Source organism: Zosterops lateralis, assembly GCF_965231275.1.
Source record: "Zosterops lateralis genome assembly, chromosome: 3".
NCBI lineage: Eukaryota > Metazoa > Chordata > Aves > Passeriformes > Zosteropidae > Zosterops > Zosterops lateralis.
Genome location: NC_139764.1, coordinates 77542930 through 77567479, shown reverse-complemented (window position 1 = coordinate 77567479; position 24550 = coordinate 77542930). Strand labels below are relative to the sequence as shown.

Sequence of the window (24550 nt, the reverse complement as noted above, 5' to 3'; positions counted from 1 at the left end):
CCAGGAAGATTAATGAAAACTACCAAACGTACACAGAAAGATGCAAAAATATATTTCAAAATACTTCTTAAGGAATGCCAATCTTAAAAAAAAAAGAATGAAGCCTTACATCAAAAGGCAATCAGTAGGCTGGGGTTTTTAGCTAGTCTGAACATAAGGAGAAATGTGCCAGTACTAAGAAATTGCAGCATGTTGGTCTCAGACATAGTTCAATTTTTCTTTATAATTCCAGAGCTAAAAAGCCCCTAGAGCTGAACAGATATGCCTGAAAGATGATGCACAGAATTGCCAGCAGGATTTTTTTCTACATGTTGCTAAATGTATGCTACACAAAATTGTCATTAAGAGCTAGCTTATTACACATCTTACAGGGCTACAAATCTCCTTGAATTAAATATTCATGAGTCTTGCTTGGAATACTGAATCCTGTGGTATTTTGTAAGAAACAATAGAAACTAGCCTTTCCAACTACATATTCTAGTATATAAATTATAAAATTATGAGTTTTAATCATATTAAATTCATCATTAGCCACTGACATTAAAATAGCAAACCACGTATTTCACATCCTTATTTTCAAAAGGAAACATTCGTACAACATGGGAATTAAGTCCAACCAGTAGAACTCAGCATTTGTTTTGCAGCGCTTTTACTTTTCAAGTAGCAAGCTGATATGCTCAGAGACAAAAAGCAAAGTGGGGAAAAAATGTATATTGAAAAAAAATCAGTATGTACTTTCTCTTTCAAGTCTCCTACAAGACTAATGCAACTTAAAACTGCATTTTCAGGAGACTAATTTGGGTAATGAGCAGGGGAAAATCCTCATCTAAGAAGAAAAATCATGCCATGTCAAATGAGAAAATTAAAGTATCCTACCCACTCTTTGTGTGAAATTAATCCTTGTAGTTCTGACTTAGGAACAAACAAATCAGTACCTCTGGGTAAGAACAGGTTAAGTTGAATAGGGTAGCTATTTGCTGAGCACTGGAAGTAAAGGGAAAAGAAACACAGGTTCTATTTTAAGAACATTACTCAAAAAAAAATCCAGTTACTGTGAAATTAGTTGCTATCCTTCTTGGGAAGGGCATTCTTCCATTAAAGGCAGTGGTTCTGATGTCAGTTGTTAATATTGCCTTGTAACCAAACAATAGTTCCTTCCACATCAGATTTTTTTACCCCTTCTACGCAGCATGACCACACAAACACTCATCAGACATGCAACACAAAATCTCTGGTTTGAATACTGGGATTGAGCAACTGCCATGAAGAACCTATTCCAACTTCTCTGCTGCTGGCAGGGAGCTTTCACTCTGTCACTAGCAGAAGGGTTGGAGTCAGACTTTTTTCTCCTTTCCTTTTCTTCAATGTTTCTTCTTTAAGGATACAAAACGTTAAATGTTAATGTAGCTATGCTTCCAGCAGGCAAGCAGCTGAAGACTCAAAGAATTAGGGGAGGGGGTAAGTGACAATTATCATTTGCCAAAACAAATGCCATCAGGTTTAGCTGCTATTCAACAGTTTAACATTTTAACAAGGGAGAATAGAAGGAGAAGTTAAGCACAACTTTTCCATAAACAAATGTACAATGTATTTAAAAATCAGAATTGTATTTCTTAAGAAAAAGAACTGCAACTCATAGCACCAATTCCCTAGCATCCATCAAGTGAATTGAATTGTCTGGTGTGTAGTCACTGGAAAATTCTGGAGAAGAAAGCAGACAAACTTGAGCCAGTTCAGGAGAAGCTTCTTTCAAATCTGATTTCATTCCCACGCATTCTTTTTCTTAACGTCATAAAGACAACAGTCCCTTCCTTAACCTCTAGAATATAAAACACCATAGGAAAAAAAATAACATCATTAATTCAAGCAAGAATCTGTGATGATGTTTGGAAGACAGTTTAAAAATCTCTTCCAACCTGCAAGATTTTTATCACTTCAATAAATGCTGAGATAATAATAACCATGCTAGTTTGAATTCTGAGCTAATAAATTAGATCTCTGTGAAGCTCAATCCTACTTGTGAAATAACTTCAATAGAATCCTTCGAAAACTTTCTTAAAGCAGAGCGAGCAGTACAGAGATGACACCAAAGTGAACAAGGCCACCAGTCATCGATCCAGCAGGTACTCCAGAAAGAATCAGAGCCATGTGGAACTACATCTCTCTTGACACCAAGAACAGTAAGTATCATGCTCATTTTATGAGCTGTCTTGTAAAAACCTTTTCTCTTCTATAGTACATCCTCAACAGAAAGAGAACACAACTTTTATAAACTGAAATCATTTAACAAGCTATTTGTTGAAATTAATTCTAAAGTTGGGACAAAGAATATGAATCTTAGCAGATGGGGAGTCAGTGGTACTGGTTTTGGCAGAAAGATCTAGAAATTCAGTTCAAGTGGAAATCAAAAACATCTTAGCTAAAATAGAGCTATGATTGCAGTGAAAGTTGAGGGAGATACTAGGTCAAGCACCATTCCGCATTTACCAAAATACTAAAATAGGTGGATCAAAGTTTTAGCTGCCTTACATAGACAACACAGGTTATTAGGCTTTTGAGTACATTTTATCCTCTGTTGCACATGTGTATTTGTGCTTTCAAAATGTGTGAAATTGAGAAAAGCTCTGAAATAAATGAGTTTCAGAAGAGGGAGCAGCTCAGGTTCTGACAACTGCTTATAACTGTTTCAAACAGACATATTACAGAATAATATGCTCCAAGAAGATATTACAAAGGATCTAAAGCTTTGGACTCCCCCTCACAACTGGGGGTAAAATAGAAAGACCATTAAAAAAACACAACCATTCTAGGACACTAAAACCTAATTAGAGCAGAAGAGTAGCATACAAAGGGATCAACAGTCAGCTGTTCACTAGGAACAGAAGGAAAGTAATTTTGTCTTCGGGGTGGCATAAGAATACTTAATGGTGTTTAACTCCCTGCATCCTTCCTCCTTTGTACAGGAGGAGGGATGCAGGGAGTTAAACGGCACCCTTTTTACAGGAGAGTACTGTTCAACATCCAGTATTGTGCCCCAACCCCTTTGATTCCAGCACCTGGGGATCACACCCATGTGCATTTAAGTAAATGGAATCTTGCAGAAGAGAACTGCGAGCAAGTGTGATTGCAGTCAGAAATGGAAGAGAGCAATCAAAGGTGCCGGCAGATGACCATGACATTGCCCTTGCAGCCCCTAAAGAAACTCCCCTTTATGAATAGCTGCCAAGATATTCATGTCTCAAAACCACTTCTTTCATCTTAAGAAAAAAAAGAGTTTTTGTAATTTACCCCAAGCCAATAACTGATTCTTAAACAGTGAGCTACATGATAACTTGAAATGAAAATTTACTGTTAATCAAAATTCCCCTCCAGTACAAGGCAGTTCTCACAATATTCAGCCACAACTAAACATATTCTTTTTCTAAAACCAGCAAAACTCTACTTCTTTAATAGCTATAGGCTTTTCTAAGCAATCAAGATGTGTACAAGCAGAGCTGTATATCCAGTTAAAAACAAGCTGGAATATTCATTCTAGTTAAAAAAATATTATCAAAAAACCCTTGCTTTCTGCATGATCGAAATTTTAATAACTTTTTTCCCCCTCCATTTTTTTCCTGGCCAGTCACCATTAAGATTCCTAAGAAATTAATTCATATATATTTGCAGTGAGACACTGCAGAGTTTCAGAAGTAATGGAATAACACCCACCAAATTTGGTAGAGGACAGAATCCTACCTTTTTTGAAGGCCTAGCAAAATATGCAAGCAAATGTCATGGAAACAGAAGCTCTCTCCATAGTAACACCATTTGTGGCATTGTAGCTAACCACTCTAAGATGCTTCAAGACAAGGTATTAGCTTAAACCCAGTTTTCATTTAGTATTTGTTCCATAACATTCCATATATCTATCAGCTGTAAAGATTTATTTAAAAAATTCATAGTTCACAAGAATGCAGTATTAAAGCCAAAGTCAAACATAAGTAGAAGGGCAAACTAATTAACTGTGATAAAGCAAGTCTGAGTAACACTGTCTTTTGGGAAAAAAGCCAAGAGACTGATGGCACTGTAAAGAATAATTATATTACAGCTGATTTCTACTACACTCTCTGACTCCATGCAACAATTGTCAGATGTGCAATAGCATCTTACATAAAATACATAGGAGCTACAGAGTAAGACACATAAAAAATAAAAGTAAAATAAATTTTTAAAGAATATAAATATATATTATTACACCTAAGCAACACTCATTACCTGCTGTTATACAAAAACTTAAAATTTTTATCTATCAACCCAGCAACCAAAACTCTCAAAACCAGCTGAACAAAGACTCTGACTAGCATTGTAGCTGCTCTCCATGGAGATGGACCAGCTTAGTGCATAGCAATCGGAGCCATGGGAATGATTTTCAATGAAAATTTATTTGACAAATTCAGTCCTGTTTTTGAACTATCTGTACACAGTTCATGACTCTGACAAAAAACCAAACCAAAACAAACAATCCTGATTTATTTTATGGCCCATTTTTTGCTCTGATAACCAGTGTGAAGTTTCATTTCCCTAACTGTTACTAGATACAAGGCACATGGTACTCTACGTGTCCCTTCCATCCAGAAACTGAGAAGGGTCAGTAGTGCAAAAATACATTACCTCTGACATTTTTGCAAGTAAAATGCCAGGTCTTGCAATCACAGCAAATAGAGCTTATCCTGCAGAAACTTTTTAAAATGACAACAAACAATAACAAAAATCATTTATCTGGTTGTTCTTGTTCATATGCAAGTTATTAAAAGTTACACTCATTCTTTACTGGTTCAAATACTTTAATGAAATATAAAGATTAAACTGAATCCTGTAACAATTAAAATTATTGTGACTGTATTACCATAATACTTAAACTGTCTGAAAATAAATTTATAAAAACCTTTACTAGTCTTTGTACATGGAAAGAGTCCCATGCTCTCTATATATTTTAGAGCATAGAGCTGATTCTACTAAAAAATCAAACATTCTTCCAAACGCATGCAAGTGCTTAAAAAAAAAAAAAGCTCTGAAGGTTTCCAAAATATAATATATTCAATATGGTTCACCACATACATGTTTGTCTTACAGAAAAAATCTGTATTACTTAAAGCTGATACTTTTAAAAAATATTCTGTAAATAACAAACAACGCAATAATGCTTTTGTCTACTGGCCTTTGTCTACTGGCCTTGGAACAAGCTCTGTAAGGAGAGTAGGGGGAAGGAACCCCAAAAGCCAAATATGAATTTTCTCTGCTTGATGTTAGTCGATGGTAAGACTGCTGCTAAGGAATATACTGCCTAAAAACTAGCAAATACTGACCTCTGCCAGTCTCTTCTCCAATTAAACTTACATGTTTCCTCACCATCATATGTATCAGAAATCTTGCAGAATAGATTTAAGAAGAAAACTGGAATTTTACATTTTATACTTGAAGACAAAAGGAACAACCTTGAAACTCTTATTTTGTTAACTATACAGCAAACTTTTTTTTTCACCCATTTTGAGCACTGACCACTGGATCCTGCAATCAACTTACATTTGTTAAACAGTTGTTTCCAAAACTATTTAGTTATCCTTTATTATTCTAGTTCCTTTTCCTCATTACCAGGAGAACAAGTCATATTTTCCTTTAAAAATAGCAATCAATTCACTGTCTGACAAGTCCCAAAGACACACATTTAAATTGCTCTCATAAGTTTAAAGTTCTCTCTAGAGAATCTCATGTTGCTTAAAACACATTTTGTTTCAGTGGTTGGATGAATATACAGATGCAAGATCTCCCTGGGATTTATAGTGATCACTGTTTGGAAACAAGCAACCTACTCTTTGTCAGCTCAAACTTGTCAAAACTTTCAGACAGAATGTAACAAGTACTAATTGATTTTTAATGAACAATTCAAAGTGTACAGAATATCTACATTTTGGAAATCTGAGATAATTTTCATCTAAGACTTCTAATCACTTTCCCCCTTTGGAGCAAACCAGCAGACATGACACAGTTGTACATTCCCCTATTCCAGTGGAAAGCAGTAATGTGGAGAAAACCTGAACTTCATTTCAGAAACATAACTAGCAGCATTAAAAGAAAATAAGCTTTTGCTTTAGGAATATCTGCACTAATTACATAGGAAATCTTCACAGGTTTCTGATCTCTGACTTCTATAATCAAGGCATGAAGTCCAGCACTGCCCTTCCACCTCTGTACTTAATAGACCCGTATGATACAATCATATCTAAATTATTCACTACGCACCTCAGTGGAAGACAATGAAATTTTCTTAGAAGCAATTTACAGCTTTCATATCAAGCTCAAGACTTTCATTTTTATATCATATTAATGGACTTGGTTCACTATTTTTGTAATACCAAAGGCTAGGAGAGCTGATGAAAGGAACAGAAAGTACAATTACAACTGAAACTAAAGTTACTGCCAGTCAAAAGGAGACTGAATTATCACACAGTGTACTATTGTACCTCTTCAGTACAGAATACTATTCCACAGGCACCTCTGAGCTTTGCAGAGTACTGTTCTGTATAGTATCATGAACATGATTGTTGTAAATGTGCCGTCACCAATATGCACAGTTGCCTTCAAAGATTTATCTAACAATACATGCTAGCACCTAAGAAAAATATTATTATAATTTAAAAATTCAGTTACCCTTCGGTGATATTTATCATGTGTTTTCAAAATCACTGTTTGTAAGATCAGTGACCTAGTAAACTTCAAATTATGAATAACAGGGAAATGCAGAATAAATCACTCTGATTTTAAAGAAAGTGTCTTTAAATGTTTTCACCATCCAGATACCACAATGCAAGTGCTGATACTCCTCTGAAAGTCATTCTGTTTCTTCAAATCTCAGGTATATATATCATTTTCCTGAAATGCTAGGCTACTGCTTAGTAGTAGCAGTACTAAAAAGTGTACTGCTTACACTGAACAGCAGGATGGAGATCTAGCTAAATATTCTGTTTATCCTGATACCACTATTTTTGTTTTATTCCTCTGCTCCTGCCTAATAAAGAATATGAACATTTTTACGAAGGATCTTCATGAAAACTTGAAAGGTTTGTTGTCTGCCTTGTCCTGCCATGTACAGAAAACAGAACTGGGAGAAAACAATCACAACAACCTAGTTCTTCCAGATACTTTGCTAAATCTTTTCAGTTTGATAGAAAGAGTTCAGAGGGATCATAAATGAAGCACTCTGTTTACAGATATCTATTCTGGGATCTGAAGAAAAGAGAGTATTGACAAAATACTTTCTACTATATTGTCCAGTTTCCAAATCCTTCCTAATCTATCAGCTTCTCAGTCCTGGAGAGATTGCTGTAAATTTCAGGATGAGTCGGAACACTGCCATGAAGACAAGTGACCACTTCATTAATCTATTCCAGAGTTGAATCTGATGATTCAGTAAAGTGTTCTTAGCGATTCAAATCCAAAACTCTCTTAGATTTCCCTATCCAGCTATAAAAGAGATTTTTTTTTAATGGATCCACAACACATATAAATCAATGCAATTTTTAGAACACAGACCTACTCTTTTAAAACAGGTATGTTTTGCAGAAGTCAAACTATTGTGTTGGTATTCTCACCTGAAATCCCATTTACAGTATATATTCCTAATATTTACCTATTTATTTCCGTTAGAAAGCACATGCAACCATAGTTAGAAGCATGACAGCAAATGCACTCCACAATCTCCCTGACAGCCGGCTTTGTGACAGAGAAACTGTGCAAAAACCATTTTTGAAAGCCTTTATGATTGATGATTCTACAACTTTATTCTCCCAACATTTTAAACAGTAGCAGGCAGAGAAAGTGTTTTTTTTCTTTTCCTAAACAACACGTGCAGACACACCATCATATTAATGTCAACTGACAATCCCAAGGATGACTAGTGCACATCACGTAGGAAAGATCTTTCCTACTGCCACTGGCAGGCAGAATGATTAAACTGCACAACAGAAGTTCAAGAACCCATTTAGATGGCAGCCATAAATGCAGTTCACTGCCTGAGAAATCAGAGAATCTCAGGCAGTACAGGTCATTAGCAAGCAAATGAGTCAACATACCAATTAGGACCAACACTCTCCTTAGGTAATCAGACTCAAGGCATTGACATCTATTCAGGCTGGCATAATAAGAAAGTCAAGTTAAACAATTCTGGCAAATAGCAAATACGTTTGCATTTCAATCTGAATATACTAGAGGACCAAGAGTAGAAAGTTAAACAAGAAAAATACTTGCTACACCCCAACTTTACTATATTTAGTGCTAAAAATTCTTCATAAAGAGGGAAATGTAGATATTTTCTAGGGTGCAAGTTATTTCTGGTTCTTGGAAAGTAAGTGGAAATCATAAAAATCTGCTACTTTCAAAAATCAAGGTACTTATATCTAGGAGTCTAACAGTTTAATTAAATAAGCTGTAATTAATTTAATTAGACCTTACTTACTGGTGTTTAGGTCAGCATTTCTTTATTTTCTAGTTTTCTAATTTAAAAAAAGTAGAAAACAAGTCACCCCAAGTGAGCAAAGACAAACTTGAGTTGGTATAAAAATTTTACTTGTACAGTCATGGAAATCTCTTCAAAGAAATACTGTATTGCTAATATATTTGGGTATGTTTGTAAAGCATATGAAAGAATGGTATATTCAAGAGAGGAATAGCTACTTAAGAGATTAATTGCAAGGAAGATTGCCATGGAAATTGAACATAACAACTATTCATAGGCAGAAAAGAGTTACAAAGCTCAGTGGCATTTCAGGGGATTGATAGCAAGTTCTCTGTTAAATGAAAACCACAACTGCACAAAAAGTGCACACTGATATGACAACAGCATCCCCTGACAGCAACAGATTCAGTCAGGAATTTTCCTCTTACAGAAGAAATCACATTTAGCAAACAGATACTCTAAAGATGAAAGGTTTTAGTAATATGGATCAATACAAAAGACTGATGAAAATTATTCTCTCCAGATTCTCCTTACTTCTGCTGCAAACTCTAGAGAAAAAAAAATCAAGTGGTCTTAGCATCTCTGTTAACAAACTAAGGTGCTGATGTCTTCTCCCAGTGATAGGATGAGTGGGAACAGTTCAAAGCTGTGCCAGGGCGTTTTAAACTGGACATCAGGATGCATTACTGTACTTGAGAGGATGGTGAAACATCGAATGGGCTTCATAGGGAGGTGGTCAATGCCCCAGAGCTGAGAGTGTCTAAGAGGCATTTGGTCAATGTGCTTAATAATATGCTGAAATTTTTGCTCAGCCCTGAAATGGTCAGGCAGTTGGACTAGATGATCGCTCTAGGTCTCTTCCAACTGAAATAGTCTGTTCCATTCTACTCTATTCCATTGCCTCCAAATCTTACATGAATCACTACAAAAATAGAAAGCTAAATACAGAAACATGTATTTGTTAGAAGCAAAAATCTATGCCATTATATGGTTCTTCTTAAGCCCTTATATATCAGCTTTGGTATTGCGAGTATATTTGGTATATCTGAGTCAGTCTGAAGCCATTACTTGCTATTGCACTAGAAATACGTAACAATAATTGTTGCTCCATCACTGATAAACAGGATGTCTGAATTTCAGAAATAAGCCAGCAAGTGACTAGGCCTATGATTAAAAATTTACACACCATTTGATAAAATACATACTGTGGAAGAAAAGGCTTTCCAATTATATAGGACCAATTATTTAGGACCAACTGGCTCTGCTTAATGAAATAAATCATGGAGATATTTTATGTGGTGGTATCTTTTGGAGATATTTAATTCAGTTTTAACTTCAGTGATTTTTGAGGAACTTTTACAGTGACAGAAAATAACACAGCCTATTATACAGTGGGAATAGCACAAATAATTAACAGGCAACCAAGCATTTCAGATCACCACTAAGTCTGCCAAAGGAAGGGAAAAAAGATATAGTAATAACTCATGCAATGTTGTTCAGTTATAAAAACCTGTTCATTATTCTTTCATTTTAAAGGCTAAGCTTCACATTAGTATTCAGTATAGGGAGTTATGTGTTAAATAATTCAGCTGTTCTTTAAAATAACGTTTATCTTAGAAGAACAGAGCTCAGCAGCTGCCCTTCGTCCTTCCCTCTAAAATTCCCAGTTCCACACAACTGGACTTTATTCCTCATCCAAAATAAGAACATGGATGAGTACCAAACAGAAATCAGCCGGAGTCAATGCAAAAATGTAACAGAGCTCAGGAGGCAAACACAAAACAGAAGATTTTAAATTGTGATATAAACTTTCCATGGATGCTCAGAAGCTGTCCTTAGGCCTTCCTAACTGCTGGCCAGTGAGTCTTCATTTAGTTGGCTAAAGTAAGAAAATAATTCCTACATCCTTTCCCAAAGCAAAGGAAAATTAATAGTTTTAGTCAGCAAGAAAGCTGGTTATTAGATTACTAGCATAAAAATTAGACGGTCTGAGATATCTAGCAAAGGTACAATTTACAAGGTAGACATGAAAAGTAATTTCACTGATGAGTGGGCCAGAGAACCAATTCTGCCATCAGAAGCCATTTCTAAGATTTTCATTAAAAATATACAGGCTAGTAACCTGCAAGTGCCCTAAAACAAATGTTAGAAGTTTGCTGTTTTGAAGCAACACTTCAAAAAAAGGAACTGAAAGCTTCCAAGCATTTACACAAGCATTTGAAATCTGTAAATAAGGCATGTGGCTTCCACGTTTAAACTAACTCACTCATTGTCTGGGACATGATCCCAGGGTGAGATACCTGTCCATGAAGTTTCCTGCTGCTCTGTTTTACTCCTACTTAGCACTTACCTTCGGGCCTTGCTCTGCCAACCTATTACAGGTAGGGGAACCAGAAAGTTGATCAGATGGAATAGAGCTGATTTAGTCATATGGGAGTTGTACTGATAGGATCTTAAATGCATATACAACGATGTTGGGAAAAGAAGTGTCAGGGAGAAGCAACAGAGAAGGAAAATCAAAACGAATGAAGACACAGGCTGCTGGATAAAGAGAATGTATGAAGAGAAAAAGAGTAAAGGAAAAGAGTACAAAGGGAAGAAGAGAAGCAATAGTAAGAAGACATTCGTCTCTTGCAATGGAGTTGTTAAGAGTATTATATGTTAATGCAGGAATTGCATAAGAACGACATCACATCAAGCTACCTACAAAGCATTCTTAAATCATAAACAAGGCCAAAACATCCATCACTTCCACTAAACGTGCTCTTCTCATGATCAGTGAAAGCTTTCAGACTGAGAAGGGAGGAAATGGGAGGCAGATGAGATGCCTCAGCCATTGCCTTTTAACTGTCACTGTGAAATGAAAGCCTCTGTATACCCCGAGCAATAACCAATATAAGTAACTTAAGTAACCGACGAATTAGGAATAGTAATGCTCAGTAATGCAAAATTAACTCACCTGCACCGACAGAAAACAAATAATTTTTGCTTCAGTACAAGAACCTTGCTATTCATAATAAGAGTTTAGATAGGAATACTAGCAGAAGAAAACAAACCCTCTTATGTCTAACTGAAATCCTAGATTCAGTAGTAAAACTTTTTCACAAATCACTTTTCATTAAAGCATACCAATTTCTCAAAACTGGACTAATACAGAGGCACTTGATGCCAAATCTCTTCAAATCAAAGAGAAAAGTGAGAAACCAAGAGCTCTGAGAGGCTAAAAGCACATTCACAGGTAATTTTGGATGTAAACCAGACTTCAAAACAACAAAATATTCTTTCTCCATCCATATTGACTCCCAGTGCCAATGTTGCCTGTAACCAGTAGGGAATATCCATATACTCAGTTTTGGATGCTTTTATCTAAGACCAGACAACAAGAGGAACACCTCTGAGTAAACCAGGGCAGAGGAGAAAGAAAATTCAGAAAAAACTTTCAAACAGTACGAACTAACAAACTCAACATTCCTTGTATTAAATAGTTAACTTTTGCATTCACCTATCAAAAATATGGTAATCGTGGGTAATTTTCCCCAAAGAATTTTCTGTCTGCACGTGTTGACATTCTGTTTATCCTTTTCTGCTGCAACTTCATTCCTCCTTGTGATTTTGCTTCAATTCCTGTCTACATTTGTGTACTTCTCAAAACACACACTGGATTTCAGGAGCTCCCAAAAGATGTTCTTGAATTACTCTGATGTTTTAAAACTCAGCATCATTTCCGTCTATCCTTTCTTTCTGCAAGATCAATTATGTCAATAAATATGGCTATTAATTTTCTTCTGGATATGGATATGCCATGGTCTCTTCACTTGAGACAAAAAGGTTTTATAAAGGTCTCTAACTCTCACAATAACCAAAGTTCAGGGCTCTACCCTCCAATCAACAACAGGCGGTTGTTTTCTCTGACAAGACCCAATACATTGTGCATTCATCTACAACACAAAAAATATTTCAGTTAATATTCAAGGGGTCATTCATGCACTGTTATACTGCTACTCTTGTATTGTTGCCTATTAATTTATTCCCTTTGTATCACATAACAAAAAAAGCCATCTATATCAGCTTCATGCTTTTCAGTTAATCAGCTTTAATGCTTCTTTCCCAAATAACAGGTCTACAATAATATTTTTCACTCTAAATATATTACTTACACTTTCTCAAGTAAGAAAGTCATCACACTGAGAAAACTGCATATTGCCTCATCCAGGAAAATCAGTTGCAACAAACAATATTAAAATTTGAACATTAAATTAAACAAATACATTAAATATTAATAACCTTTATAAGCATTTATAAAAGAAAATTGTTTTAGTTGGGTTATAAATTTTTAAGTGTGCTAAATCAGAAAACACAAGTTCTAGAAACACAAAACATTTCAGATATTGATTTCCTGTAACAGTGACTAAGAGATACATTCTTCAGTAAGTTCATTTCAACTAGAAAAGGTAATTTCAAATTTAGCTGTACTAACTCTGCTTAGCTTAACCTCTCATTTTCAGGGAAGTGTTTCTAAGAAACATCATCAGGACTTCTTATGAAAGTGTGAACTTTCTTTACCTTAGTAGTTTTGCTTTAAACTGGAAATCACTGTGTATAAAAAAAAAAAAAAAAAAAAAAAAAGAAAAAAGGTGGCTTAATTGCTTAGTTAGTTTTAGTTAGCTGATGTAGAATTTGAAATAGAGAGACTTATCTTATTTCCAGATGGGAATGTCATCACCTCTTGCTAAGATCTACAGTATAGGAAGTAGACCAGGAAAAATATTTTTCAACTGGAAAAGTATACACATATATTTTCCACAAGTAACTGGAAGGATAGAAATATCTGTGAAATTTGAAATAATTGAAAACAATTCCTTGCTTAATTCAGTCAACACACTGGAGGGAAGAGATGCCATCCAGAAGGACACTGACAAGCTTGAAGTGGGCCGGTGCAAACATACAAGTCCAACAAGGCCAAATGCAAGGTCCTGCACCTGGGTCAGAGCAAGCCCAAGCACAAACACAGACTGGGTAGAGAATGGATCAAGACTTTCTCCCTGGGGGGAAAGATTTGGGGGTGTTCATCAACAAAAAGCTCAACGTAAGCTGGCAGTGTGCACTTGCAGCCCAGAAAGTCAATCAAACCCTGGACTGCATCATAAGAAGCAAGGGCAGCAGGGCAAGGGAGGTGATTCTGCCCCGCTGCTCTCATGAGATCCCACCTAGTGTGCTGTGCCCAGCTCTGTGACCCCCAACATAAGAAAGACACAGACCTATCAGAACAAGCCAAGAGAAGGGCCACTGAGGTGATCGCAGGGTTGGAGCACCTCTCCTACAGACAGGCTGATGGAGTTGGGCATGTATAACCTGGAGAAGGCTCCAGGGAGACCTTTTATAGCAGCCTTCCAGTATCTAAGACAGGCCTACAAAAACAGATGGAGAGGGACTTTTGACAAGGGCATGTATCAACAGGACAAGAGATAATGGCTTCAAATTGAAAGAGAGTAGGTTTAGATCAGACATTAGGAATAAATTCTTTATTATGAGGCTGGTCATGCACTGAAATACGTTGTCCGGAGAAGCTGTGGATGCTCATCCCTAGAAGTGTTCAAGGCCAGGCTGAACAGGTATCCTGGGTTGTAGTGCAGGATGTGCCTAAAGTATTTATTCTATCATCATCTTCATGAGCTGTTGGAACCAGGTGAGACTGTTTCCCTTGCCTCCTCCCTCTGGTCTCTCTTCTGTTAATGGCCCATCAATGCCTTGCCCCATGACTCACAGGTAACTCCCTCCAGGAGCTGTCTCTGTTTAATGGGCCATCAAGGACCCACTGCATGACTAATAGAAAGATTTCATCCCATTGTGAGATGGTCTGCCCAGGGGGAGGAGCCAAGCATTTTCACCTGGATATAATCTGGGATTTGGGACAGCACAGGAAGCCCTTATCCACTGGATTCCCAAAGGACCAGAGCTACCAGACCTTTCTATGGGATCAGTGCTTCAACAACACCACCTAATCTGGACTGCTACCACCACTCTAACTAACAGGGTATCTATCAGATTGTATTCTGACTCTGTCAGGGGTCTTTTGTACTATTGCTTTCTTCTTTTTTTCACACCTTTTTTCCCCCTCCTATTAAATTGTATTTCTGACTTCGAGTCTCTCACTGGTTTTGCTTTCAAACCAGTACAGTGGGGCAAAAGGTATCCCTACCCCACTCTGGCAGGTGACTGAAATTAGATGATCTCTACACAACAGTTTGTGTCCCTTCCAACTCAAACCATCCTATGATTTACAAGCTAAGAAAACAGTTGAGATGGATAATGCTACAGCCATGATCTATGCCAATATACAATACACACTGCAGTGTATCCACTGTATCTGATTCAACAGGAGGACTAATAGAATGGATGTGGCCATGCTAGCTTAGGAACCACTTGCATTATTTTTCCTGGTTGTCTGCAGTACTTCTTTCTGGTAACTTCTCCCCAGGCCACTCATATACCTTTACACTGGCAGACATGGATACAGAATTTATCGTGCTTCAACTGCACCAAAACAACGTGAGTCACAAATGTTAATGAAATTTTCATGTGTGAACATTCTTGAAAAAGCAAAATAATACAAGAGCTCAAATCAATGGTTGCAAGATTCACTGAATTCATGCAGTAATAGAAAATTCTTCATTATTTAGCAGCCCACATCCATAGTACATAGCTTAAAAAAATATGAGATGATTCCTGAAAACTACCACCATGGATCAGTAAAAAATCACACAAATTATGAATGAGATAGCAACTAGTCAGAAACAACACTGCAAAGTAATCCTGAACAAAACAAAGATTAGGTAGTAGATGGATGAGTGGGGAGGAAGAGCAAGAATTTCATCTGGGACTAAAGGAAGAAAAATCAATTCTTTATGCTACTTACTCCTGTAGGCTGAAATATCAGTCCATCCACTTCATGGCTAACTTCTCTGGCAAAGTTTCCTTCCAGGAGCTGTAGAACAAAAGAGAAAGAAATCCTTTTTCCATAGAGAAATGCACATCAAAGTGAGCAGCAGTGGATTATATGCTACTACTGCAATCGTTTGCCAGTAAACAACTTATTTATGGTTTAACGTTAGAGCTTGGGAAATGTCAACGTCAACAAAGTAGCAGTTTCTACAAAGAATGCTCAAGGCTAGAAAATCCTTTGTCCAAAAAGAAATACTTAAGAAACCAAGATGATTCTATCTACTAGAAAATAAAGAATTATCAATTCTAATAGAGGACACTAAAGTCATTTTTGGGCAAATGAAAAAATCCATTTGCCATTTTAACACACAAGTAGCACTTACTTTAGATTGAACTTATTTCCTGAAAAATACTTCAGGGCATCATTTGAAATTCATGTTTGACAGACTTCCTAACTAGGGCATAAACCAGTAACACAGCTACATGACTGTAAAACAACTCTTTGAATTAATTTGTATTTTGAATATTCTATTTTATGCTTTTAAAGACTGTGAATTCCATATGGAGATAAATATATCCATCAAGATGAATTTACCAGAGAAAAACCATCTAATTAAACAAACCACTAAAACTAGCTAGTCAACAGTTATGAGAATTGATGATATACTTCCATATTAAATTATGACTTGCCTAAGGAAAAGCAGATAACCAAGGAGAAGTACAACTGACAATAGCAAAAATTAGAATTACCAAAATATCTCTTTATTAATTTCCACTTATGTTTTACTGTTGAGATGAAGTATCTGTCCTGAAGTTGTAGACGCTTCTAGTAATACTTGAAAAAATTTTGGCAAAAAAATAATCACATGGTGCTAAACATAGCAAATACAGAATCAGTAAATCACAGTCAGTTTTAAAAGCATCATTTTGGCCTGGTCTGCTAATTTTGTTCTATTTCCTTTCTAGAGCTCAACTTAATGACCTGTGGACCAAATTATGACTAAATTATTCAAATGAAGTCAATAAACTATGAAAGGAGCTGAGAACTAACACTTGTATCCTACTAAGGCTGTACAACTGAAAGCAATGAAATCTTATGTTTCATGGATCAAAAGCCTGATGGCCAAATACTTCAAAAACAATAATGATTCAATGTATTTCACTTAAATCTATAACTGCACAGAATGACTGATCATTTTGCTATAAAAAGCTTTTTCTCTTACCCAGTCATTAGCCTAATATTTGTGTCTATAGCTCTAGTAACAAAGCAAACTTTCACTAGTCAACTTTTAGATACAATTTAATTGGAAAAAACACTATGAGAGTACTTTCAAGTGGAAAAATACTTTAAGAATATTTAATTCCAAGTAGGAAGCTATCCAATGAAAGACAATTTTTCAGAGAAGAAAGCCTGTAATTGAAACTTAAAACTGCACCTTGCTGTTATAACCTGTTGCTATCTTGAAATGTACAGCTGAAGCCCATAATGTAATGCATCTGCTACTATATGACTACACAAAATAACAATAAAATAATCCCAAAATCTTTCATAAATCTATTGTTAGTCTTTGTTTTCATTTCAGCAATGAGTGCATAGGAAAAATATTTAAACGAATGTCAAGAAGTTTTTAAAATGGGGTTTTAAAATTTCTACACAAGCTAAGTCTTCTGTGGATCACTTGCTAAAAATTATTTAGCAGTTCCAAAACTGACTGACCAGTCATCTGTAATACAAGTATGCTTAAAACTTACAAAAATGCACAAGACTGGTTTCATTACATTCAGGCACCAAAAAAACCTCTCACTGAATAATGTTAATATTAAGGAATAACGATATTTTAAAAATGAACAAAAAACCAAGCAAATAGAAACAAAACAGAAGTTTCAGATTAGTTGAGACTAATTTTTATAAATTTCTGAGTAACCTATCAAAAGAGGCAAAGTGAGAAATCAATCATTGCTGTTTCTGCAGTTCTTAAGGGAAGTACAATTTGAGGAGACAGTTACTTCGGTTTTAGAGCTTACAGAACGGAGTTATGCATTCCTTCCCAAAATAAAACTTAAGGATATAGAAACAATCTTTGAAGTCAGAGTATGTGGAAAAGCAGAAAATAATTATCATACCGTTTGGCCTGCAACTCTCTCCACTCTGGTGAACATGTAGTTTTAGGAAACTACCTTAAAGTACTATTACAATTTGATAAATGGAGAGGAAAATATAAATTAAATTTTTCCCATTTCAGAAATACATTCTGGTACTTTTTATTCACTGCTTAGCCAGAATTACAAAATGTAAAGGAATCTGTCCCATCAAGCTCCCACCCAGTTTCAGAGTCAAACATGTTCTCAGTTTGGAGGTCTACAGAGTTTTGACTAAGACAGCTCCTCCCAAGCGTCATTTAGATATCAAAGACAAAAGGATTTTAAATCCAGAGCAAGCCTCAACAGATAACTATACTTCTTTGTACTCCCAGTTATTCTGCTTTCATTCTCATTAGGTCAATTACATGTATTTGAATGATAACACTCCCTCTAGAAAGAAATTCTGACTAGAAAGGATTAACAGCTGGGGGAAGGGAATAGAGGAAGGAATGTACATTTTCTCGAATATTATTCCCATTAAAAACTTCTTGAGAATTAAACTATGTAAATGTTGTCTGTGAACAGAACATTGAATATTGCAGAAGATTTGGAATGACACGGAAATGAGCAGAAAATGAATGCTTGACATACAAACAAGTATTTTTTACTCTAAAAAAGTTACCTTTTTTCAGTTTATGAACTTCAAATGCAAATATCATGGTTCAGCTTTTAAAAAATCTTCAACGTTCCACATGTTCAAATTTCTAATTAAGTTGAACAGAATGGTCTTTTTAATCAGCGCCATGATAAATGGCACACCTGCTTGACTGGGATGACTGCCATGGATCAGATAAAGCGCAATGCATCTCAATGACATTTTATAAAAGATGGGTAAATGATGCATGTGAACCAGCTCTTCTGGCATCCAATTCCTTGTTGCCTCATGGCATCTATTTCCACCTGAGATCCCCTTTGTTCACTCCTTTCAGCTTCCTTCTTCCCCATGAACACTGCAATAAGCCATATACTTATATTACAGTTTATTATTTAAAACTTTTCCTTTCATACTTTTCAACTAAATTTTAAATTGTTGCTACATCTAATAATGCTTCTCTAAGCAAAAGAATGGTATAATTGCATGGATTGAGTGGAATTGTATGATGAGTAACAGGATTTCTCCTTGCTCCTTAACGACTGAGAAGAAGAGCAGCAGTATGTCACCAAAAGAGCACTAATAACTTGCTGAAGCCAATTTTGCTAAAACACTGAACCAGTCAGCAGTTCTTCTGTGGATAATTGAAAATTCATGCTTTAGAGATCTCTCTGTACTTATACCAACAAAAAAAACCACTTTGCTCCTTCAGCAGAAAGGGCAGAAGATTTAGGTGCATACGGATTCTATACAATGCTAGTAGGTTTTCATTAGTGTTTCGGTATTTCTGAGGCACGACACATAGTTCTCTGAGTTTGCAGATATTATATTGTTCATAAAATAAATAAGTCCAGCAGGTACTACTGTGCCTTTTCTTTCCCCTTACCAAAAAAAACCAAACAACAAAACCAAACCAAACCAGCAAAAAACCACTCATAGAAACGCAACACAATGTGAGTTATGAGGATTCCAAAACATAATGACTACAAAGTCATACTGACTTTCTACAAAATAATTTTACTAAGGTCCTTGCACACACATTGCAATTATTGATCTTTTGTGTCACAATATGCAAGTAACAATATGCTAACCATTTAATCTGTATTTCTGATTCAAAACTGACACTGCTTGTTAGCCTCCTGAAATACTTTGAGATACAGAAAAAAATCCCCTTGGATGCTATAATACAAGATAAACACACGTCCCGATTCCTTGCTTTTTCAATTTCAGAACTGCTATATGCTTCACTTCAAGTAAAGATAGAACAACTCTGCCTGCAATCCCTATGGAGTTTTCCAGATCCACCTTCAAATTACTGATCATCTGGACCTGTTCACTCTACAGCGAGCTGTGACAGTGAACATATTTCACTCTAAAGTATTAGTTACAAAAAAACTATTAATGCAATTGTCACTCAACCAGAACATAAAACACCTTCATACATAGGCTTACTGTCATTTCTAACTTCACAGAGCCAGCATCTTCACTGTCTTAGGTTTTAGTCCAACTTAAAGGACCATCCCTTTCTCCAAGGATGTCAGCTCTCACCGTCAGCCTCGATATTCTCACATCCTGACAACTGTTGAGTTTTAGAAACATGATCTCATACATCTCTGTAGATAACCTATTACATAAATCTTCATAAATCCTGTTTTTGAATGACATCAGAAATCCCACAGAATGATTTTTATGCTAAGATCAGTTAAAATAACGCAAAAGTAGTCTGGTGCAGATTCATCCCAATTATAACATTTCCCAAAAATAAATGTCTGTACCAGGCAATGATGGAGCCATCATCCAAACTACTAACATTCTAAACTCCAGCTTTCAAAAAGCATACTTTGAAAAGGAGGCCTCCTGGAAAAGAATTAAGCATGTAGGAGCTTCCTTTCAGATGATATGCAGGCAGCTGTACAAAGCTTCAAAATATTGTCAAATGCAGCCTAATGTCAAGTGAGGGAAGCTGGTCCTCTAAGCTACGGCTGCGGTCTCTGCTCCTTCCTCCTCACCAGAATCTTTCCAGTTTACCCTGTCCTACAGCATCACGTCTTCTTTGATTTGTTTTGTGTCTAAAAGCATAGAAGGTATCAAGAACAGAACAGCTGCTTTCAGTCTCAAAGCAAAAAAGCATCAAATAGCATGTGAGTAACTATGTCAGAGGGGAGAAAAGTTCCATATATTATTTAAAAATAAAACACAGAATCTCTAACTTTCCACAAATAGAAGTTGGCTAGTTCACATTCTAACAGAAATAGAGCCCAAAAAAAAGTGTTCAGAGAAGTTTTGATTTTGGTTCACTGACTGAATTACCACAAATATACAATAAAACTTTCAAAATAATCTTTAGTGACTCTGGGGAATTCATGTTTTTTGGGAATTAAAGGGAGCACACATCTTCTAAAATACAGGTTTTTAAAAAGGGGAAAAAAATTAAAACAAACACATAAAATTCAATCCATGCAGTCTTTTATTCTTTTTACGTTCAGGATACTAATCATCTCATCTAACATTGCATTGCAAGTAAAACAGCTGATCTAAGCAAACTTACTGTAAATTAAAAATTAACAATCTGGGGCAGATGAGAGAGGTTCAGACACACCTTTGGGAGTTCTACTGCTTCCTACCCTCCCTGCTCCAAACCAGACATAACCTGGATCACCATTTCAGACTAACTTTCAGACAGCTATGAAGATGACACCTTCTCTTCTCAAGCATATTTAAGTTCCTCTTCAAGTGATATGCTCAAGTGCCAAGTAATTTATTTGGAAAACTGTGGAATCTCAAATTACAGCATGCTGCGATGGAGAACCACAATCTTCATTAAGATGTCCAATGAAGTACTGTCTTTCCAATTAAAAAATTAATTCCTATTTCTCAGCAATTCTTTTCTTCCTTCAACTTTTTTTTCTTACTCCTCTTTTTAGACTCTGACCAAGACATTTCTAAGAGGGTTTTTTCAGAAACAAGGTTCACATTTCAAACATTTCACAAGGAAGCAGATGTAACTCTTCAAATATTTCAATCTGTCCTCAAAAGATATCCCACAGATACTATTTTTTTATCAACTGAAACCATGCCATTTAGACTAGACAGAAGATTCCAGAAGGGCCAGAGTGGCAAGAAAAAATGCATTCCCTGTTTTCTTTCACAAAAGTCTCCTTTCAAAGACATCTCTAGATACTTGATCACTTGCCAAAGTATTTGACCAGCCAATGGCTTATTACAACTGCCTGCTTGCCTCAAAGTGGCTCCTTCTAAGTAACTCTGAAGAACCTGAAATCACAGCCCATGGTCTCAGGAGTGTGACTTAACACATGGTCAAAAGCTAAAGATTTCTGCTTCAATGTTAACATTTATTTCACTCACAAAACCATAAGTGATCTCTCATTTATATGATTTCAAGTTTTCCTCCAAATGACCTATAAAAATGTTGAAAAGCAGATTTTCAATAATTTGAATGTTTCCTGTGCATTAGGCTCATTTCCGAATCAAAATATGATATGCTACCTTATGTCAAATAAATGAGGTAAGAACAGTATCAATTGAAGTGTATCTGCATCAGGATAACGTCCAATTTTATAATGGATCCTCCTTCATTAGTCATTGTAGTTAGCTATATTTATCTTATCAGCAATAAAAGGCAAGAAAGAAAATGCATCATAATAATGGAGAGTACAGTCAGAAAATCACAGCTTATACTAAATATTCTTAAGCTAATATGCTAAGAAAAAATCATGAACTAACAAAATATTTCCTGGCCCACGCCAATGATCTAAAATACACATACAGGAAAAGTAGGATCAAAGATAAAATAAATTAAAAACTAAGCTCTCTAAGAAGTAATTGGTTAAAGAAGTTTCCTATGCTAATTAGGAACCAACACATTTTGAAGATAACTGCTACATTTTTAGTAAACCAGTGAAATTATCTACTTTGCCCTAACTGCATAAGGAACATAAAGTATAAACTTCTCACTTGCTCATTACTTAAAAAGAAATTTCATGCTTTTGGGCTGTAAAATCAGGGCTGCAAAACTGTACAAAAATCCTTTTAAAAAAATTATGCTCAAAGCTCAAATCCTAGCTTTCAACAGCAATCCACACAAGATGCTAATTCTAGACAAAAACAGAGAAAAGTTGCAAACATTATTTTGTCTGTATGAACACATACATCTTTAGAGCACTTGATGCCAAACAGTAACTCAGTAACTAAACAAAAAGAGTTAAAGTAAACTCCCAAGGTTCACCTGTTTAACAAAATCATCACTATTTTGAACTGTGTAATCTCTGGGAACAGCTGAATCATATGGTGATGAAAAACATGCCCAATGACTGTGTAAAGACTCATGGGAATTTTTTGCAGTTGAAAAAATTTAAAAATATATACTTTTTATAAAATATTATTTTATGGAAAGCCTTTCAGTTTGTTAATTTACTAGAAGCTCTGAAATCAATCATACTGAAAGACTAAAAATAACCTCTTTACCAAGTTAATCATACAGAACATTTTGGCTCAAAAGACATGAAAACACCTAATTATGGCAATAGATTTGTTCCCTATAAGAATGAAAGCAGATAATTGCAGCATTGTAAGTGAACTGATGTTCACTAATATGATCAAGAGACTAATTATTATCCATGAATCATTTGTAGCATTCAAAACTTGATTAATGTCAGGTCAAGTTTAACATGTGATAGGTTTTATTAGTAATGCTCAGCTATCCCACAGCTTGTCAATGTATGTGAGTGCCATCTGTTAGGTGTAGGAATAGCCAACAGCCACAACAAAAACACATTGGCTACAACTGGTCACTCAAGTACATTTCAAGAATTCTCTAAGGAATACTCCAATAATTTTTAACACACTAGACCAGAATCCAGTACTAAAGACCTGCTAAAGATAGGAAACTTGTAGCCCACAAAAGTGAGTATACAAGGCATGTTCCCCTTTTTTTAAAAGTCAGGCAAAGGTGTGTTTAATAATACTGAATATTCCACAGACTGACCAGTTTCTAGCAACAATTTTTTTTTTTTTGTAAGAGGAATATGAGTAGCTTTCTCTCCACACTCCTCCACGGACGTTTAGCAAGCATTCCTGTAGAGAATACACTGCTGTACACTTTAGAGCACTGTTCATGGTATTCAAATATATATGGTCCTAATGGCTCATCTAGCAAAACACTGTTAGAGGATGCTCAATTTGAAATTCATATTCCACAAAAAAAATTCACTGACATCCTTTCATTTGTTCAAATTACAGATAATGACAAGCAGAAATCCTTTTGTGGGAGAAAACTTTCTAATATTCCCCAGCACTTCATTGGAGGTCAGCTTTAACAGGGATCCCCTCTGCTATGTACATCCCATTATAGCAGGACAGGAAGTCACCTGGGCACTTCCACTAAACCTCCACAAGCTCTGCACTACTAACAGCATGAGCAGCAAGGCTGAAATAACATGAAGTGGCAACAGACAGGTGCATGCACAGAGAGGAAGAAAAGTGACCTAATTCTGGGTTTGCTCCAGAAAGGATGTACTCTCCTCTGTCTACAACTAGTTAGAAACTCAGCAGGAATATTGAAAAAAAAATTACTTATCTCATAGCTACATCAGCCCTCTCAGATGCATTATAAATGTGTTCTCTTTTAATGGCCCTCCTGCATTCCAAGTGGATGAAGCTGAAAGGCTGCAGACCTAGGCTGCCACTGGTACCTGCAGTCTGCACTTTAGCTCCAAGTATTCCATTTCCTGCTGAAAAGTGTGATATGCAGGCCTCCCAGACTCCTTTGTGTCAAAGTCAAATATGTAAAAGTCAAATATGCTGAAGACTCGTGCTAGTTGGCAGATCATGGACCAAAAATAACATAATTCCAGGAACCACAACTACTGCAGAGTGTCTTCTTCAACCATTTGCCCATATAATTTTATAGTCAGTGGTGGCAAAGACACAAGCTACCAGTGACTGGTCATTAGTATTCTAATGATGCCACTCTTTATTATCTTTTAGAACAGCAATTCTGCAGGAAAGTCTTCAATGGAGTTCATATATTTTTTCCAAAAGAGGAAGGCAATAGAAATTCCAATTTATACTAATGTGATAGGGAATGAGCAACACCTCCAAGCAAGAAGGCCAAAGAAATTCCTCCTTTCTCTCTGCAACTTGCTTTGTGTCACGATGCACCTCTTAAGAAAAAAAAACAACTTATTCCACACACTGGACTTTAGGAGCTTTCCCGGTTTCTACTGCTGCCAGTTTTCCAAGGCAGTTTTGCAGTCTGCTTTTTTCATGGAGAACTTAAGAGAAATCATATAGATCATCTACTGAAAGCTGTTTCTTAAATCTATTCCCTTCCAAAAGATTCAAAGAGCCGCTTCCAGATATAA

At 36.0% G+C, this 24550-nt stretch overlaps 1 protein-coding gene across 2 annotated transcripts in view; it reads right to left on the bottom strand.

The window, feature by feature from the left end:
* Positions 1 to 24550, bottom strand: part of RNGTT (RNA guanylyltransferase and 5'-phosphatase) — a 171126-nt gene that overhangs the window by 75407 nt on the left and 71169 nt on the right. For both annotated transcript variants that reach the window (XM_083857734.1, XM_083857735.1), the window contains exon 12: positions 15408 to 15476. In XM_083857734.1, the coding sequence (XP_083713860.1) occupies positions 15408 to 15476 (69 nt within the window). The remainder of the gene's footprint in view (positions 1 to 15407; positions 15477 to 24550) is intronic.